At 43.2% G+C, this 21,377-nt stretch overlaps 1 protein-coding gene across 2 annotated transcripts in view; it reads left to right on the top strand.

The window, feature by feature from the left end:
* CARMIL1 (capping protein regulator and myosin 1 linker 1) overlaps positions 1-21,377 on the top strand; it is a 1,033,060-nt gene that overhangs the window by 916,849 nt on the left and 94,834 nt on the right. For both annotated transcript variants that reach the window (XM_078687906.1, XM_078687907.1), the window contains exons 32-33: positions 2,893-3,002; positions 12,130-12,757. In XM_078687906.1, the coding sequence (XP_078544032.1) occupies positions 2,893-3,002; positions 12,130-12,757 (738 nt within the window). The remainder of the gene's footprint in view (positions 1-2,892; positions 3,003-12,129; positions 12,758-21,377) is intronic.

Here is a 21,377-nt window from a genome sequence, read left to right on the forward strand (position 1 = left end):
TCATCGTTCTTTAGCTCACTTCACCATCACTGTTCAGACACAGCAGTATGCAAATCAGTCTTGACCCTGTTCCCAATGGGAACAGTCCAGCCCGAACTGCCAAGCCATGACTTCCCTGGATCGGAAATAAGCATCCTGGCACCGGTTTCGGGCTAACAGCAAATGTCTGATCCTGGCTGATGAGGGGTGAAACTCCGAAACCGCTCCTAGGATGCTTGATTACAGTCCAGGGAGGACCTGGCCTTTCAGTTCGGGCTGGACTGTTCCCATTGGGCACATAGTAAATACTGATTTGCATATGGCTGGGTTCAAACCGGAATGGCATGGTGAGCAAACAAACAATGGATTTAGGCCCATGTCTCTGTACTGGGGTGAATGTATGCTATTGTTCTGCATTCTGTCCATCAATTGTTCTTTTTGCATTTGTCAACCCGAGTGGGACGGGTATGCCCAGATGTGGGTCCCGTGCTCTCCATGCCACTGGAGTCAAGCTAACCTGGCTGATGAGAGGTGAAACCCCAAAACAGGTTCTAGGATGCTTGCATCCAGTCCAGGGAGGACCTGGCCTGGCAGTTCGGGCTGGACTGTTCCCATTGGGCACAGGGTCAAGACTGATTTGCATATGGCTGGGTTCAAACTTGAATGGCATGGTGAGGAAAAAAATGATGGATTTAGGCCCAGATCGCTGTACTGGGGTGAATGTACGACATTGTTCTGCACTCTGTCCATTAATTGTTCTTTTTGCCGAATTCAAAGGAGGCACCAGGTATAAATTGTGGACCCTCAGAGCATCTCTTCGGTACACTCCTAGAGCCTTATGATAATTTAGAAATGCTGCCCTGCCACCAGTGGATGGCCCTGCTGCTACCAGAGGACTGCCTTCCTGCCTGAAGAACTGCCTTTCTGCTTGAAGGAGAAGTGGACCACCTCCTTGAACCCAGGATTACCTGAAGTGACTGCAAGGTCTATTTGGCTGGCCTCCTGTGTGAGCTAAACGAACATAACAGGCTCCTGATGCCTTAAACCCTGCAACTGGCCTGTGCTGGAGTATGTGCTTATCCTCCCTCCCCCCAAGCGTCTGCGCCCCAGTTCCTGGTCCCTTGGAAGTGGTGTTAATGGTATTGCTCCTTCCTAACCCTAAAACTTTGGACTTAAAAAATGTGTTACCAAAAATTACCTGGAGAACCAACTTAAATCGGGACCTACCTTCCAGCCAATCTGCCTGAGGTGCATCTCTGGCCAGCCTGGCTTCGCGGTAGCTCCCACTACTCTCTTCTCCGCAACAGCAAATCCCTTTCAGTGGGTCCTCTAAGGGATGGTATTCAGCCTGCAGCTTTGTCTTTCTGGAGGTTTTCGATTTCCAAAAAGTTGTCTAATTTCGAAGGTAAACAATTTAATTATGGCTCGACAGCGACCGGGTCCCCATCAACAGCAACTAACTCCTTGGCCGGGAAATTAAGATTTTCCAGCTCTGAACTCTTTACCACCATTTTCGACAGCTTCACTGAGACTTTGTCGAGCAGCTCCCTAGTGATAATGATTACTTTCCAGACACATCCTACTGCCTTGCCCCACTGAACTCTAACATTTCCTGGACTTTTCTTCGTAAATGGTTCTAACTCCGAAGCTTAAGCAAAGACCAGGCCCTATCCACCCCTTCTATCTCACCCGTGCTCCATCATGGTTGGCCCTAACTTTTGACTTTGTGCTGGTGTCGGGCAACCAGAAAGCTGCAGTTGGCACTTTAATCTTATAGACTCCAGATGTACCTAAAATTTTAAAAATGTATAACTCTGGTTCAACTGATTTGATTGTAATAATTTTGATGTTGTTGTATTTATTAAACTTTACTTAATTTTTCTAAATTGCTTTGGGATTTTTTCTGTTTTGTGTTTTTGGTTTATTACTAGTGGTGGGCTACATAAACACTTTACACATTGTCTTTAAGTTAAGCCCGACTACTTTTGTGCCAAGCTACCAAATGGTTAAGCACAGGTTAATGTAATGACTTTTGTGGTTCCCCCTGACAAGGAATGTGGTTGTTGCCTGAGTGGGGCTCCCCCCCCAAATATCCCAAATACCCAATTTCTTACAATGCCCCCTTATGTAATATGGTTTATACCAGAGCTACATTTGCACCAGTGGGATGCTAAAGGGTGTGCCATCATTTGCATGAAGATGCAGTCCCAAATAATGAGAGACTCTTTTGCCTGTCTGCAACATTACAGACACAGGAACAGTGAAAATGAGACAGTCAGGGGGTGTGCTCACTGTGTCATATAAAGGTGACACACGATATGCATGCTAAAAGCGCTCCTTGTGAGGAAGGTTTGCGATGCCTGCAGAGTGCATGATTCATAGTCCTTTTCCAAACCTTTGGTGGTGGGTAGCTCAGGGGTGAAATGAAACTATCATTTTTTTTTTTTTTAACCACACAAAGATGGATAGGACAACTGTAGGTTACTTTAAAATGTGTTTCCTTCTTAAAGGAGTAGAGTAAGAATATCTGACTTGGAGCAGGCACAAACATCCACCAACAACCCATAGAGTTGATCAAAACAATTGCAGCTCCTCATTTTCAAGCTCTTGAGAATAGGAAGAAATTAATCTGCTGAGCAAGGTATCCACTCCCAATGCTGTCACTGGGTATTTTAACAGATGGAGCCTTGCCTAAAATCTATCATGGGGTAAACTTTGGAAGGTGGGGGACGCAGGAATTGTTCCCACAGAGCACTTTCATAGCTTGTATCGTATTACATAACATAACTTTACTTTTTGTAAAATGGTTAAATGATTTGATGTAGCCCAATGTGCTCTGTTGTCGTCTTTCAGTCTATCAGGCAAGGAACTAACCATAAATATGTGTACAAAATACTTTTTCTGTCCTTTCAGCAAGTAGGTGCCGAAGCTCCCACAGATGGAGAACAGAATGGACTAATGGGGAGAGTTGACGAAGGAGTGGATGAATTTTTCACAAAGAAAGTGACAAAAGTGGACTCAAAGTAAGTCTTGCTCGTTTTCTGAATAATTGTTTTTACCCAGTTCTGTTTTGGTCTCGAGACATGATGTAATCAGGATATGGTTTCCGCCCATCTTTTTAATCAACTCCTGTTTCTGTCCTTTGCAAAGGGTGGCTTTTTATTGGTCAATAGACTTAGTAGTCCCGCCTTAGTACTGCCTTTTCTCATGTGGTAACCTCTCATGAGGACTGCCCCTCTCACATGTGATGTTACGCTGCATGTTTTATTTACAATCAGTAAACACTATTTTCCTAAAAGACTTTCTCTGACCTGCTGTTGCAGGCACGACCCCTCTCTAGCAATTTAATATTTTTTTTTGCAGTGCAGCATTCTGTGCTTGCACTTTAACAATTGTGGCCGTGCGACTTTTCTTTTGTTGTGCGCAGCTCGCCCAACTCTATTTTTGAAACATTGTATGTTTTTTTTCACAGAGCGGCACAGCGGTAATCACATCCACGTGTCTTCTTATTAAAATGTGTGGCTCGCAATGGTGCTCACGCTCTTCTTTTTAAAATGCGCTGCTCGCCCAACTTGCACCACTCATGAAACTTGTTCATGTACCCCTAAACAATATATTTGTTTTTGCAACGTTGCACGCTTTAAGAATAGCTTCCGCGCGCCTTGCTTTTGTTCGGTGTATGCAAAGGGGTGGGACTTAAAACACACACTAGGACCGTGATCTCCACCAGGCCAGTGCTGCCTATAAGCCCCCCTCCATGCCGATTCCAGAACAACAATGAAGTAAGAGGCTCAGGATGGAGCACGAGTGGCTCCGAGCAAGCTTTCCCCTCGAATGCTATTCACCTGTTGGAGGCGGGTGGGTACAATGGTACACTATCTAAAGGGACGCTAATCCGAACACGCCAAAGCTTATGACGAACCCGATGGCTAGCCATACAGGGTTGTGGGAATGTACACCAGGTTAGTAGTGTCATGGTTGTTTAAGTACACAGCAATTCCAAATAATTGTATGCAAGCAACTTATTTTATGTCCAAATTATTACTGCTTTCTTTTTCACGGGTGTAGTATATTCTCTACAGCAAGCATCTCGGTGAGCACAAAATGTCAGTATTTTTGCACCATATTTTTACCCGATACCAGTATGCCCATGGCCACCTTCATGCTCTTGTGGGCTAGACTCCATAACACAAATTTGCATTATTATGTGCGTGCACTACTTGTTTATATAGATCATGTCAACCAATTACTTGGCTCCTCAGTGTTTGTTGTTACAGACACATATGCCCGTGTAGGTGTGCTCTGAAGAGTTGTCCGTGACGTTCTCTTTCAACCCACCATGTCCAAAAGATAAAAGGGGTGTTGTATTGGACTTTAAGAGTTCCCTTTGGTTGAGTTTCCAAGTGTGGCTGCACCATTGGGACCTTAGCCAAGGAAGTTGCATCACTTAGTCTGATTTTTGGCTCCTGAGTTGGTGACTCGCGTAATCCTATAATCATAGAGGTAGGGTGTTAGTTTCCTATCTAGGCCAGTTGGAACTTTTAAGTCTCTCTGAGTCTTTAGTTGGGATTTCCTCAGGGCAGAGCTGTCCCAGTAATGAGGGCCAGACTAGGAACCGAAACCGACCCTGGCAAAAAGCTTGGCAGTGCCCACAGGTAATATTGAAAAGCTTTGTGCCACTTTTGTTGCAGGGGGGCGATATTGCATCCTACGGTAACAAAAACGGCCCCCTAGGGGTCTGAAACTGGCCTCCACCCTGGCAGCCCACCGGGGAATTGCCTGGTGCCCGCTACAGCCAGTCCGGCCCTGCCAGTAATTTACCTTGCCCTGTATCTCCCGATTGTTTCGATTCATACCATGTTGTATTTTTCTTGTGCAGAAGATATTAACTCCTGTTTTTTTATTCCACAGCTGGAGCACAAGGGGATAAATCCCTGCAGTAAGCTACTGTTAATTGAAATGGATTAATGCAATGCTAGTGAAAATAAAACCTGCTGCTCGACACCTTTATTCATATAACACTACATTCACACGTTTATTCTTATAGGTGAAAGATCAATATCTATTGCATTTTAAATTGCATGTTGCATACAATCACCATATATCAGTGCTTTAAATGAGCAGGTACTGAGTACCCCAACTTCTTTATTTTGCGAGGGCACGTACCTGCACTTCTCAGCAGAGGTGCAATGCTTTTAATTGGAGAGTAACAGCACTTACCAGAAGCAAGAAAGTACTCTATTATAGGGAGCCAGCACTTCTATTTTTCCATTTCAAGCACTGCTCTACATAGCAAAACGACTGGTCCCATTAGTGTAATGTATGCACATATTAAACCCATTTCATTCTTGTTCTGGTGTTTGCATATTAATGTGAAAATCAACATTGCACAAACCTATATAAATATGCCAAATGTGTTAGTTTTGAAGTGCTGTCAGTACCCAATCGAATGGTACTCTATTTTTGACCTCAGAAAGGAGCCAGAATTTGACATTTTGACATGCAGGTCACAATAGATATCTTCGTAAATTGTTAGCTTACGAAACCAAGATGAATTTACATATTGCTTTTCTGTCCACTTGTGTGAGAAGTTAGCCTGGCATATGATGGCCACTAATCTAGTGGGCACATTGCACCAGTCTACACGACCCTTATTGATGGTGGTTGTAAAGTCAACCTTATAGACAAGCTATCCTAGTGGTAGCATGGACCAGCAGTCATAGGCTAAGACTTCAGAGAGCATGTGAAGCAAGCTGTTTTACCAATTATAATCCCTTGAATACCAAATGAAAGGACACCACACAAGGTATATATCAAATATAAATGTATTCATTTCTAACACAACCCCTCTGCACTCTTTATGAGGTCAGAAATCGAAGTACATCACAAGTTACTCAATTAGCATACAATAAGTTGCACAAATACAGTTTTGCCCTAGGGGCCTCACAAACCATATACTAAGTAAGTGGTATAAGAACCACTTCAGGAATAGTGAATAGGCCTAGGGAATCGCTGGGGCTACACTAAACAACCAAAGGTTAGGAAGTAGGAGACCCACGGGAGAGCCGTGCAGTGTCTAAACACAGTCGCGAGTTACCATTGACTTATAATGGAGAACGAAGAAGTTACAAAGTTACTGTTTAAGGGCACTTCCGGATGGACTACGACAAAACCCCATTTAGACGAGGACACTTCGAGAGTCAAGACCCACGGGAGCACCGGAGTACTCGTGTTACCTCACCCAGGGAAGCCGGGTGCATAGGTGCCTTTTGGTGTCGGGTTTCGTCGATTCTTTCAATGGAGATCTGCAAAAGAAGTGCTGCAGGCGGCCAGAGGAAGAGTGTCTGGGTGGATCGAGGAACTGAAGAACCTGAAAGCAGAGGGGACAGAGTCTGGGTCACTAGCCATTGACCAGGAAGGAACCAGGCGATGTCGCGATGATCTCAGGTGAAGGGGTGAAGCTTGTCTCTGCAGCCACGAGGACCAGGAGGCGTCGATGACAACCAGGAGCTGGATTCGAGCTATCCCACGAAGGATCTAGTTGATTGCGGTGTCGGTATCTGGACTGGTCCCAACAAGCCTTGGCAAATGCAAACCACACAGGAAGTGAAGATGGGCTTCAGGTCAGACCAGCAAGGTCTGGGGAGCTTCTCCTTTGCAGGGATGCTGGAGCAAGCCTGGAGCAACCAGGAAAGCAAGTTGGTTTCAAAGGTTTGTCTTCAGTGGGCTCACTAGCCACCGGGCTAGCAACCGGGAAGACGCATTGAGCTGAAATGCAAGAGTGGGCCCCACACGGCACTCGTGGAGTGTGGAGGGCTGAGCTTCGGTGCAAATAGCGCTCGGGTCTGGGGCTTCTCGTACCCCAATGCACAACTGCGAGTTACCTCAGGAGTCGATGCAGTTAGCAAAATGCAGGATGTCCAGGGTGTCCGGTCCCACGTCTCTTGTGTCCGCCACGGGTCTCGGCTTTGCTGTGGATGTGGGTCGGAGTCAGAGAAGTCTGAGAGTCTAGTTCCTGTGTCGCTGAGTCTTCGGGTTCCGTCGGGAGCCCCGACAAAGCAGACCGGCAAGTTACTGGTAGTGCCTGTTTGCACAGGGTGGTCACCCCTTGACCACAAGGGAGATGTCTTCAGTCTTCTAGTCAGAATAGAACGTCGAAGGTCCAAGAGTTTTGTTTCAGAGTTTCGTTCCAGGATAATCTAAAGTCCTGGGGACACAGCACCTATCTTTATACTAAGAAAATGGGCTGGATTACCTGCTAGGTCCCTCCTATGGGTGGACCTGAGAAGGGGGTGGTTACACCCCTTTCCCTTTGTCCAGTTTTGCGCCAGAGCAGGGCTGGAGTGCCCCAGCAACTGGTTTGAACCGGGCTATGCATGGAGCACCTTGTGTGCCCAAGGCAGTGTCTGGAAAAGCATCTTTCCATTCAACCCACCCTGCCCCAATACACTACGGGCTGTCTGGGGAGGTGCTGGCACCTCCCTCAACAGAAAACCTATTGTCCAGGTTTCCCTTGCTGGAGTTTCCCACAGCAGCAGGAGGTCAGACTCGTGTCTGTGGCAGCAGCATCCATTTTGTGATGCTGAGGCTCTGTTTATCTTTAACCGGGTAAAGCTGTAACATACATGTCTTTTCCCTCTAGAAGGGTGGAATGCTACCCCCGCTGCCAGAATTGGCGGGGGGGGGGGTAGTATTCCAAAGTGTTTGACACCTTACACAACATGTTTTGATAAAGCCAAACCAAAGTTAGCATTAACCGCCAGGATTATAATGCACTTAAGAGTATATGGGATGGCTATATCATAGAACAGCTATAAGGAGATGGTTACGAAAGCTGCAGAGGGGCTCAGCTCATGCTAGGGCACCCTCTCACATAAAACCAAACACTCTGCCTCCAGGATTGTCGAGGCCTACCATTGGAGTGACTTATAGGTGCATTTGTGTCTATATGTAAAGGTAGATATAGGTATACTATATCTAAGCAAGGGGTGATTACACCACCTTACTCAAGCTGAGTGATCAGTCTGTGGTGTCCGTTTGCATGGCCAGCCAGGGGTGGCATAATACATGCTGCAGCCCCTGGTAGGCCTTGGAAGCACCTATGCCCTGGGTACCTATGGTACACTATACAGGGGCTCACAGAGGTGACCCAATACCCATTCAGGTATGTACCTAAAGTACTTGGAGTCCATTTTATAGAGAGAGCAAATAGCCTGGGGCCCTGAATAGCAGGATCCCAGGCCAACTAAGTCAAAAACCAGCAAAACACTAGGCAAAAAGTTGGGGTAACCATATAGTCAGATATCCACCTTCCTACAACTTATTTCTTTCTGCCTGTCATTTTTGTTAGCTTTGCTTTCTGTAACTTATTTTACGGAAATGCACTTCAATATCCTTAAAATGCTTTACAAATTAAAGTCACACTGTGCAGGCAAACAGGTACAGCAGTGTAATGGGAGCCGTAATGAGCATGCTGTTTATTTCTGTTAATTGTCAAATTTTTCCGTTCTATGTACAACAAACGTGAGTATCAGACCACAGTGACAAGTCTAGTTCACTTTAAATCATAGAAAACCAATAACCCAGAAAGGAGAAATTATCGCCTACATAGATTCTCAACACCACTTAATGCTATCCACATAATTCCACTCCACAAATCCACTCCACACCAAAGTACTCCACACCACACAATTCCTCAACTAACAATCACAGTCCAACACACATAATTCCATTACAAACCACATACATACCACATCCATACACTCCATAACACATGGGTAAAATACGGTCATTTACAGCGCCAATAGCTCTAACTCCGGCAAATGCGAGACCTATTGCATTTCCAATGCTTGTTTAGTAATGTATGCTAAAAATGTAACAGTCAGGTTCCTTAGAGCGAATACTTTGTTCCTGAGGAAATAAATATAATGTAATGTGCGAAACCGAAATAAATGATTTTGCACATCTTTGACTAAGACATTTTTATTCATGTGTACATAATATTTAAAAACCCTCACACATTTTGTTGCTTTTACTTTAAAATTTGAGATGCAGACATTTCGAGGCATAAGAACCAGTTTGCTTAATTTGTAAAATATTAAGTGCCGGGGCTCTGACCAGGAGGCCACTGCTGCTTGCACCACTCATCGCCCTTGTCATTGCTGCCAAAACAACTACTAACCATCTCTCTCTTTCATTTAAATGTGACAGTTCAGATTATTCCAGGTCCCCAAAGCTAAAGTAATGGCTGGGGAGGCAAGTATTAGCAATTTTAATCTATATTGCATTGTAATATATATTGATGTCATAAACTACCATTGTTCTGCTCATCTCTAAATTAGATGAGCAGCACCACCATGTGGGGACTGTTCTAAGTATGGTGTTGACAATTAGGTGCAGTGCTGAGCTCCGGAAACCAATTAAGTGCCAGTGCTGAGCACCAGAAAGAACCGGCTCAAATGAAGCACTGCCGATCAGGCGCTGTAGCAAATTTTCACCATTTGATTAGGACACAAAGTTTATTTAGCCATATATTTATTTGATCATTCATAATGCACTAGACCTAATTCCACCAGCTTCTTTATTTTGTTGGTTTTCTTTGGCTAGTGACATGTTACTCTTTTTAAATTGGTTCGGGAGGCAAGTATCTCGAAGTAATTAAATCGAAATGCAATAAATATTTGAGTAGAAATAACATGGAGGGAAATCAATTGATTCAAAGGACGCAGTACATAAATTGGTGTGATATTAAAGGAAAAAGTGTGTAAGGACTAATTAAAGAGGGAGTGGGGTTAGAGTGGCCTCAACCCGTTAAGTTGGTAAATTAAATGGAGTTATATATTGGTAGAACACATTGCTAATGTGTAAAGTTAAAAAAAAAAGAAAAAAGTTATTTCCGAATGACTCAACACTGACATCTACGGGTTAAAAATAAATTAACATTGATGAAGATAATATAATTCATCCAGTAATAGTGCAAAAATAAAGCACAGATAAAACAAACGGTGTACTAAAAAGCCAGCCAAATGTAAGAATTGAAAGTTTGTCTCAATTGGTTTTTAGTCCTTACCATCTGATCTGCATGTAATATTGTTAAATTACATGAAGATCAGATGGTAATGGCAAAAACCTTACTCTAACGAAGTCTCCTGTGCCAACTTACAAAAGGAGGATTGTATTGACGGCAAGTGAGCCTTCGATATTGACCGTTTTTCTAGGCAAAAAGAAAAAGGGAAAAATGCCCAGTCCTCGTCGTACTAATGAGAAGCTAACAGGAGGGAAGGGTGGATGGTGGGGGACGTTCACAAGTACTGGCGCACTGGGGAAGGAGAGAAGGAGTGAGGGGGGAAGAAGAGAGGTTTCAGGCAGGAAGGTAGGAATGGGAGCAAGGTGTGGGTGGTGGATCAAGGGGTACTCTGTGGATAATGGATTAGATGGGAAGGAGTTTGAAGATGGTGGCTGTGAGGAGGAATGTGGAGTGAGACACATAAGAAAGAGGCAGTGATGGGAAGCGGCCAGCAGTAGCAGATACTAATCGGACAAGTTGAAGGGGGGGAATGAACATTGAGGGGCCGACGAAAAAGCCTGCGTTTGTAAATAGTCCCTCTTACAGTATAGGAAATATAGAACATAGCGGCCAATAGCTGGAAGTCAGAGAGGAATTCTCCTCGGCTGAGCCGAGATAAAGTTGACAATGTCTCAGGCCAATGACAGAAAGAGGCTTGTCAAGAAAAGCTAATGGTTTAAAGAGATGGACTATCCTAAGTATATTAGAGAGAGTAAATCTCTTTTAGAGCAGGATGTCAAAACCCAGGCCTAAAAATAAGGACTAAAATGAAATAGCCTCAGATTAATCTCTCAAGGTTAGTCGCTTGGAACCTATTTGTTCCTAATCTCGTAGGTGCTCAACCCTCGTACCATTCCTGTAGAAAGGCCTTATTGTGATTATTGCCAGCCATGTCAGACTTGATCACAGATTGCGGGTATAATGGTATCTGCCTTTGTAGTGATGTGTTGTACCATTTCAGATGTAGCTATATGACCACAGCAACAACCAGTAAACGTCCACATGGCCATTATTTTGACCTGCAATGCATCTGAACGTGCCCTTAATTATTTTGACTTGTGTGCTTAGAATTTAGTAAGTATGGGCGGAAAAATTGTTCCGCTCGCGGAATTTGCGAATTTTTGGTAATTTTGCGATCTGCAATTTGCGAGTTGGCGGATTTGTTTTTTCTTGTTTGCGCTTCGAAAATACAATCTCGCGCGCGGGGCATTGACTTACCATGATTCTTCGTTCGCTGATGAGTTTTCCTCCCTGTTCGTGTGCGCTGCGAGATTTTGGTAGCTGGCCGAGCGACGCCACGATCGCGAACACGTCATTGTGACCCGAAACAGGAAATTGCGAACGCAAACACGTCATTGCGACCCGAAACAGGAAAAAGGCATCGCGAGCAGGCTGGTTAAGTGGAAATAACATGATAGCGACCGTTCTCTTTCCTGAACTGGTAAAAAAATCTCGCAAACTAGCTAATCGTGTATCGCGAATTCGCAAATTCCGCCCATGCTTTGAATTTAGGCGAGTCATGTTACTGCCACGGCAAGAAACGTTAGCGAGCATGTTGATATAATGGATTCATTAGCGTAATGGCTGTCAGTGGTTTGGTCCATGTGGTCTGGTGAATCATTGTAGTCCAGGTGCATCCGTCGCCGTGAGTTAGTTTTGGCCAATATGGATCGCTGAAGAGCAACAACTGAGGACTAAGGGGTAGGTACTTCCTTGGTGGTCCCTGTAGAAGAATGGGTTTCACACATCAAACCCCTCTACTATAGTCCTCAGCACATTCAAGAAACTACAGAACGGTACCCTAGTTACGAGGATTTAAAATGTTATCTATAAAGTTTGTGATCATATTTTGCATAATGTTGTGTTAGCTGAAAAAGGCGAACTTTCCATAAGTGGTGTACTAGTTGCCCTGAATGTAAAACTACATGCACCCCTTTGGCACGAAAAGGCTCAAATAATTCCATATCTGAACTTCAGACGCCTGTATTACGTAACTGAACATCTCTTTTGTGGATAAATAAATTAATAAATAATTAATAAAGGAATGTACTGCCAGTCGTAAACTTTATCTTCATTTATTTTAGGCGACCATCACTGAAAACGTCCGACTCCCATGACTCTGGTGAAGGCGAGGACAAGAAAAAACGGGACTCCAGGAAAAGCGGCTTCCTCAACTTAATCAAATCTAGAACTAAATCTGAACGCTCGCAGGCCGTGACTGTGACCGACGAGCACGCGTCTTCCCGGGCGTCTGTTAGGAGCCCAGCCCAAGACACGGCCAAGAAGGAGATGAAAATCCCGGAACAAAATGGCGACAGTCCCGGGTCGAGCAGTACTAGTGGCGCCAGTAAGATTGGCGGCCTGGGCATCAGTGTGGGTGGTGCTGGTAGTGGCAGTGGTGGTCCTGCTGGCACCAGCACCGGGGGCAGTGGCAGCAGTAGAGTTGGCGGGGGTGGCAGCACTACCACCAGCAGTGCCAGTGGTGGTGGCAGCAACGTTGGAGGCGGTGGCAGCACAGAATGTTCGGAAGAGTTAAAAACGCCCGATTCCCTGGATGAAAACCAACATCTAGAGGATGGGCTGAAGGCTGAGAAGAGCGAAAGCAAAGGCAGCCCACAAGGAGGACGCAGATATGGAATCCAGGTGATGGGGAGCGGGCTCCTAGCAGAAATGAAAGCGAAGCAGGAGAAGAGAGCAGCCTCTGCTCAGAAGGTAAGAACTCTGGGTGCTGCTGCTGAATGTTACTTATTTTTATTTTATTTTATTTCCACCAATTGTGTTATTGTCTAGTTACCTTTGTAAATGAATCTGCCCTGGTAAATGTAGCTTGACCTAAAATTGGTTTCTTGCATTTTAAAATATTCAAGATCGTAGCATATTTCAATAATGACAGCGAATTCACAGATTTGTTTTAAGGCCTGGGCAAAATGGGCTCCGGCCCAGGGTCACCGTCTTTCATGGGGCCCCTCATAGAGCCAGCTCTGCTCTGCAAACAGTCTTGTCCTGATGACCTTGAATAATTGTTAAACAGATTGTTTCAAATACCGTTTTCCTTTCATTTATTTTTAACCGGGTTATGTGTGAGAGTCTATTACAGACATTTTGCAGAGAAATGGTGTGATTATGTTTTATGCAATGCAACATCCATAATTTTGTTTACATTTTAGATCAAAACTGGACATCTCGTATGATAAAAGGGAGGGTTCAGAAAGATTATTTGCAGGAATATTAGTGAGCTCCTGCTGTTGTGTTGCAGAATTGTTAAAAAGCATTTAGAATTTGCTAGTGTGTGCCTGTGCACTGTCAGAGACCTGACCAAAGAGGGCACGAAAGAGCTGAGACTGGATTATAAATTCAAAAGTATTCTGAACAGGGACCCCCAAACTACGTTTGGCCCAGGGCCCCCAAAATCCTTAAAATGCCCCAGCGAATTGGTAATTAATGATTTATAAAATAAGAAAACCCATGTAGTGAAAAGCGGAATGCTTGAATTAATCTCACCCACTGCTAATAACTCTAGGTCACATTCCAATCTGTCGGGTTTTGCTCCCTCTGCTTCTACAGAGATGGACCAACCCTGTGCAAATCCGATCAGGCGCTGCTCCAATAGGAACAGTCCTGCCTAAACTGGCATGTCACGTTCCATCTGAAGGGAAACGCGGCAACCCTAAACTATTTGGCCTCTTGAGTGAGGTAGAGCCTGAGTAATATGGAAACGCAAGCTACAGGACACACATCTGTGCATTCCACGCACACTTATGTCTCAATGTGGGGAAAAAACAAATTTGGCCACCGAATCTGCCTCTTTGGAATTCCCTGAAGGTCTTTGGAAATGTTCTTGTTTAACTCATTTCGGATATGTGACACAAGCATCACATATATTTTATGTGCTGCTGATGTTAATCAACCAGTTATTGAGACAATATTGAGATGAAAATGTCAAATGCTAATCTAGAAGATATTACTTCAGATGCAGACATTTTAGGCCAAAACAGGGAAATATATCCATTTGCTTAGTGTTGGTTATTTTTAATTGTGCAAATAGTAAGTTCAAAAGAATTTTATTAAACCAGAAAAGGTGTCAATACAGTAAATAAAGGTAATATAGAACCACAATAATAATATTCAAAGAAAGCAATACATCAATACAAATAGGCATAATGGGCTCTAAAATGACAGGTGAGGCTAAACAACCGAAAAAATAAAAAGAAAGAAGCAATAATAAAACATGATTAAAGAGAAATATAAAGGAGCGTTAAGGTCAATCAAGGGGGTTTGGAGACTTCTTGTTGAACAGGACACAAGTGAAATGAACGTTTAGCACACACATCAAGGTATAACGTTATAGGCAGCCACAAATTACTACGCTTCATTGCCATGTGAAGGGGAAAAACAAAGGCAGTATGAAGTCTATGATTATGACAAACATTATACCACCATGCTTTAAATGAGATATTCGCAACATTTTTCCCGTTAACAGTAATTTGTTGGAAGGGAACAGCTATTAATAAGTCAATAATCTGAACTTGAAGTGTAGTATGGTCCCAACAGGGAGAAAGACTCCCTAAAAAAATATGAGTAAAGGAAAAGGGGATTTGAGTGTGAAAGATGTCGTTAATTTGGGACCAGATTTGTTTCCAAAACGTATGAATGAAATTGCAAGAGAATAACATGTGAAATAAAGTTGCATTCGGTGAAGAACAAGACCAACAAAGGTCAGAAACTGCGGAGAACCGTTTACTCAACGCGTGTGGTGTAAAAATGAGTCTGTTATAAACAAAGAAGAGTGTTTGTGTGATAATGGCAGCTTTGGAAGATTTACGAAGTTTGGTCCATAGCTTATCCCATAGAGGAATGGACCAGGAAATGGCAAAGTCACATTCCCATTGTTCCTCTACTTTGGATTTGGGTCGAGGTGAATTTGTGATGTGAAGGAATTTATAAATGGCAGATGCTGTAGATGAAATACATAGGAAAGAGTGTAGTTGAGAGGTTGGATTAGGAGGGATAGGGTGAGCCTGGGAATGCAAGAGATAAGTATATGTGGATAAAACCGCCTCTTTAAGTATAAGGTATTTGCGGGCAAAGGAAGCAGGGAGATTAAAAGATTGGCTGAGCGCTGGAAAAGACAAAAAGGTAGAATTAGAAAACAATTGAGAAACCCAAATTAGACCTTTTTGCCTCCAAGATTTCCAATAAAAGGGCCTATTATTTATAAGGAGGCTCCTATTATGCCAAATAGTAGTGGCCAGAAAGTCAGCAACCGTGGAAGGAGGGATAGGATTGGAAGCTAAGAGTAATTTAGTGGTAAATCTATGAATAGGGGTGGAGAGCAATTGTGGCTTGCGAGAAAAAGAAAGATATTCAGCAAAAGTAAAAGGAGAAAGTGAGAAACGCTCCAACGTGACCCATAAAGGACAAGGATCATCAGGATCCCGCAGCCAAAAAGAAGTTTGCCTCAGAAGGAAAGCTTTGTGGTATGCTGGAAAATCCGGAAAATTGACTCCACCTTCTGATTTAGGACGTTTTAGCCTGAAAAGAGACATGCAGGGTTTTTTTCCCATCCAAAGAAAGGATAGTATTGATTTTCCTAAAAAACTTTGTGGGGATAGGGACCGGGATATTGGAGATAGTATAAAGAACTATAGGGGATAACATCATTTTAATAGTGTCAAGGCGACCCCACCATGAAAGATAAAGGGGGTGCCACCTAGTTGTAAGATCTGAAAGTTTCTGGGTACATTTATTAAGATAGGGCGAAACAGTATCTGCAATGGAGGGGGTAACATGTAATCCTAGATATTTGATATGGGAGGGGCTCCACGTGAAATTGGAATCACTAAAATCGGGTTTAAAAGTGAATTTAGTCAGAGGCAAAATTTCACACTTGTCATTGTTCACTTTATATCAAGAGATCAACGAATATTCGTGAACTTCATCAAGGAAAGCGGGGATAGAGTCAGTGGGGTTGGATATAAAAAGCAAAATGTTGTGTGCATAGGCAGCAAGTTTGATGTGGGATTGTGAAGTCTGAAACCCATGGATGTTAGGATTTTGACGAAGCTTGGAGAGAAAGGGTTCTAAAGCTAAGTTGAAGAGGAATGGGGAGAGGGGACATCCTTGTCAAACCCCTCTTCCTAAATGAAAAAAGGAGGAGATTAAACCATTGGCACATACCGCTGCTCTTGGGCTGGAATAGAGAAAGGAAATTAAGGAAATAAATTTAGGGCCAAAACCAAAACATTTGAGGGCAGAGAACAGATAAGTCCATTCCACTCTATCAAACGCTTTCTCCGCGTCTAATGCAATAGCTGCCAGAGAGTGTTGAAAGTGTGGGGCTGTAGATAAAACATTAAACAATAGTCTAGTATTATCAGTGATAAAACGTCCCTTAACAAACCCAGATTGTTCAGGTCCCAATAGGTCAGGCAAAAAGGAGTCCAAACGTGCAGCAAGTGATTTAGCAAATATCTTATAATCAATGTTAACTAGGGATATTGGCCTGTAATTTTTACAATATCTGGTATCTTTTCCTTCTTTGGGTATTATACAGATATGAGCGTCAGAAAAGGTGCCAGAAGAACTGCCAAGAGTAACGAATGAATCAATGAGGGAGTGCAACTTAGGTAGTAATAATTTAGAAAATTGAAGGTAAAATTCAACTGTGAACCCATCCGGTCCAGGAGCCTTGTCTTTCTTGAGGAGTTGAAGAGCGGAAAGTAATTCCTGTTGGGATATATCAGATTCTAAAGGAGTTATGTCAATAGGGAAGTGGTGAAATTGTTGTATGCTAGAAAAAAAAAACAGAAAGGGAATTGGCAGTAGGTTGAGTTTCAGAGGAGTAAAGGGTAGTGTAAAACGGGAAAATTCATCTAAAATATCAGTATCTTTGTGTTTAAGAACAGAATTGTCATCAAAAACAGATTCAATGTTCAACTTATTATGTTTGACTTTCAAGTAATTAGCCAGAATCTTACCCGCTTTGTTTTTCCCACCATAAAATTTCGAACTAGATTTCAACAGGTATAAAGAAGCATCTTCTGTGGATTTTTTGTTAAATTTCATCTTGGCTTCAACAATAGCTGTCAAACTTTCTTGTGAGTGAGAAGTGTAGTAGGAGTGCTCCAAACTCTTAATATTTTGGAGAAGATCACTAGTGGATTTACGAGCGATCTTCCGTTTCTGGCTACGTAACTAATTATGAAGTCTCTTGCCGTGGCTTTGAATGCATCCCATTATGTATCATTAATCATAAAAAAAGTCATTAAAAAAATCAACAAAAGAAGCGTTAAATTTAGGGTCTAAGAGTAAAGTATTATTAAAACGCCATCTTTTAGGTCCAATAAGTTTAGGCATGATATCAATATTAATCAAGACAGGGGCGTGATCAGATAACAAAATGGGGCCAATTTCTGCATGTGTGAGAGTTTGGGAAATATGACGAGAAACAAAAATATAATCGATTCGTGATTGCGAATGATGAGCTGGTGAATAAAAAGTAAACTCTTTAGTTGTTGGATTACACAGGCGCCAAACATCGACAAGTTTATGTTGTGATATTGCTTGAGCAAAGAGTTTATGCGGTTTGTTAGGAATGAAAGAGGCTTTGGAACGCCTGTCCAGGAAGGGATCAAAAGGTTGATTACAATCCCCCGCCAAAATAAAGTTGTGGTCCATAAATTTGGTAATACGGGTGGCCATGTTATGCCAAAAGGTAGGATCCCCCCTGTGGGAGCATAAACATTTAGAAGAGAAAGTGGAACACCCCTCAAAGAAAGTTTGACATACAACCACCTGCCATCAGGATCTGACTCCGTAACCAACAAAGAATGAGAAATAGATTTACAAACTAAAATAACCACACCATTTTGTTTACCATCACCTGGAGCATAAAAGACTTCACCCACCCAGCCTCTTTTAAGCTTGACAGATTCAACTTCAGACAAGTGAGTTTCTTGCAGAAAAGCAAAATCTACATTCAATTTGACTAGGTGAGATAGAATTCTCTGTCTCTTAATGGGAGAATTGAGACCTTTAACGTTCCATGAAACAATACGTACTGACATTAGTGGTAATAAAAAGTATGAAAATGGTTGATAGCAATAATATGAGAAAGAGCCACAAGAAGAGTTGAGTCGGAAATTAATGAGAAAGAGAAAAATTGAGATAGCAGAAAAGAAGACAAAAATATTGAAGAACAGACGACATGCAGCAAGAGGAATTGTAAGAATGGAAAAGAAAAAAGAAGAATTTGTTTGGACTGAAAAAAGAAGAACAGAGATTAAGAGCGAACTCTACAACGTAAAGAAGGATCAGAAGAGTAAGGAGAGTAATGAGAAAAAAGAAAGGAAGAAACAAAAGAGGACCCCTGATCAAAAGAGAGATATAATGGGAAGTATACGGGAAGATCAAAGACCAAAAAAAAGGTAAGAGATAAAACATTGGTGCGAAAAACATACTTACAAATGAGGAAGGGTAATGGAAGACGATCAGGAACAAAACCAGGAAAAAAGTGAGGGAGGGGTTTAACCACATCGGGCGAGGCAAGCTACTAGGGCAGCGGACCGGACGACTGGAGGAACACCACGGAGCAGAAGGGAAAATCTATTGATAACATGAGGGAAAAAAAGAAAAAGAGGATGAGTCAAATAGAAAAAGGATGGACGAAGATAAGAGAACAACAACAATAGACGGTTTAATAAGCAAAAAGGAGTAAGAGAGAGAAAATAGGAACTACAAATACGATACTTGCAACATAAACAAACTGATAAACGCATTTAACATGGATAATGAAACTGAGAAACAATCAACAATCAGAAACAGGGAGTGGAAAGAAGGCTGTCCATAACATAGAACACAAAATTAGAACTGGAGGGCCTTAATGTTCAAGTAGGAAGTGAAGAGGAAGGTCCAGCTAGATCCATAACGGCCACTCCACAGGAATTTAAGAAGCTTCTGAGGCGAAGAGGATCTTCATACATCGTCGTCTTCTTGTTATTTGTGACTTTAAAAAGACATGGATGAAAAAGTCCATATCTGGCCCTTATGGAACGAAGATCAGCGCGCATGTCCAAGAAAGCTTTACGACGACTAGCAGTGGCTTTGGCGTAATCCTGCGCGAAGAACAAAGATGATCCTGACCAAGCTAGTCGAGGAGAAGCTGTAGCTGCTCACAAGACCTTCAGAAGATCCGTGTATTCTAGGAAATAAATGATGACTCCTCTCGGTCTTGAAGCAGTTGAGGTGGAAGAGGAAGGACGGCCAAGTCTATGGGCACGCTGAATATTAAGCATTGTGTCTTCTGGGAGGTGCAAGAGCTTTGGGAGGAATGACTTGAAAAAGGCAATGGGATCAGTCCCCTCGCAACCCTCCACCAGACCGTAAATACGCAAATTATTGCGTCGATTTCGATTTTCAAGGTCCTCCACCTGACGCTGAAGGGAGGAAACCTGCGATAACAAATGAGGAACTTTGGCTGAAGATTCCTGCAGAGAAAAAACATTTTGCTCCACTGAAGTGACTCTTGCGTCCATCTGTGCCCAGTTATCCGTCAATATTTGAAGTTTGACGTTGGTTTCCGCCATAAAAGGGCGAAGAGCCCTGATTTCCTCCAATAAAAGTTCTACAGAGACAGAGGATAAGGGCTTGGTGGAGAGGGGGGTCTTTTTTCAGCCTTTTGGTAGTGGCTTTTCCTGTAACTGTAGCAGGCTGCTCCATCGTGGGAAGCACTTCTTGATTAAAAGACAGGTGGGAAGCCTCGTATTTAGCAAAGGCAGAAAATAACTTTGGGAGTAGCAGAGCCAAAAAGCTGCTTATTCCTGCCCATGTAGTAAAAGAGACGAGAATAGTAAAAGTCAGGGGCAGGTAAGCATAAAGACAAAACCCACAACTGCAAACATCTGGAATGGTCACAAGAAAAGGAGTACAATATTCAATGTCTGGGTAAAAAGTCTCAAAGAGGAGCATGAAATTCCAGAGCTTAAAATGGCCGCCGTAGTTGAGGTAAAATAAGACCCTGTGAGCGTCATGAAAATGAAGATATTGTAGTGATTGGAATGATGCGGCAAAATATGATGAATTGGCCCACAAAAAAGCAAAGAGTCATTATTTGGGCAGAAGCAGCAGCAAAACGGTAAAAAGGAGCCAAGAAGCGAGGAACCAAAGACAGTGCATCTCCACGGCAGTGAGAGGCAGAGTAAACAAAATGGCGGTCGCGGCCGAGAGAAAGCCGCGACCGGACTTACTCCGCCAAATTCGGGAGGAAAGCCGCCTCAGGAAGTGTCAAAAAGGGCTTCAATCCATGCCCGCCACCTTCCAACAACAATTTATGCCATCCGCGATACAAAACAGCAACTCCGTCCGCAGGTTCCGACAGCGTCCTCGGAGCGCTCACCCCTGAGCGCTCATCCCCGCTCGGCACCAAGCCACGCCCCCTAATTGTGGAAATAGTAAACATGTATGTAAAGATGAAGATGGTCTGAAGAGGTACTTCCAATCAAGATGTGCAATTCCCTTCCATCTCTTCCTAAGCTCCACACATGCACACACACACACACACTTATACACATGGATATGTGCACAAACACTCTCTCCCACACTGTATAGTTACAGAGGTACCTGTGTCATTCACAAAGGCATATATTGATAAAAGTAAAGACCACATTTGTAAAGCGCACAATCACCCGTAAGGGTCTCTAGGCGCTGGGGGCCGTTGGGAAGATTAAGCGAGCTATTGCCCAGAGTCACATGGTGCTGGGCTAACCTGCCGCCGGAGCCGGGGATCGAACCGTGGTCCCCAGATTCCAGCGTCAGTCGCCCTGGCCGCGGCGCCACACCTCTTCCTATATCTATGACTTTCCATAGAGTATTCATTTATTCATAGCATCTGTGGCATGCTGTGCCTACTCCTGCTATCTCGTTTTGGGCTCGGACTGTTGGAATTTGTTTTTCTTTGAAAAAAACCTTTAAAATCACAAGGTCCTGGTGACCTCTCTTATGATTAACTTGCATGGGCACAGAGTCCGATTGTTAGGTTGTTTTCCTCCACCATCAGGTTTGGATGTGTATCCATGTTGCTCCTGGTCTTGACTTATTCAATGCTGTATGTTGTGGTACCAGGGCCTGCTGGTTCCATTTACATTGGAGAGAAGAGTTCTGCTCTGAGTCTCATTCTATTTTGTCTACTCTTCCCTGCTTGACTACTCCAGATCTCATCATCAGAGACCAGGCTTCCAGACCCTTTGCTGCCACACATAATCCTCATTGCCAAAGAAGAATGAAGAAGTCGAGAGGATGATGGAATGGACGCCCTTCAAGAGGTGCCCTTAGTGCC

The sequence above is a fragment of the Lissotriton helveticus genome, chromosome 4_1 (genome assembly GCF_964261635.1).
Source record: "Lissotriton helveticus chromosome 4_1, aLisHel1.1, whole genome shotgun sequence".
Classification (NCBI taxonomy): domain Eukaryota; kingdom Metazoa; phylum Chordata; class Amphibia; order Caudata; family Salamandridae; genus Lissotriton; species Lissotriton helveticus.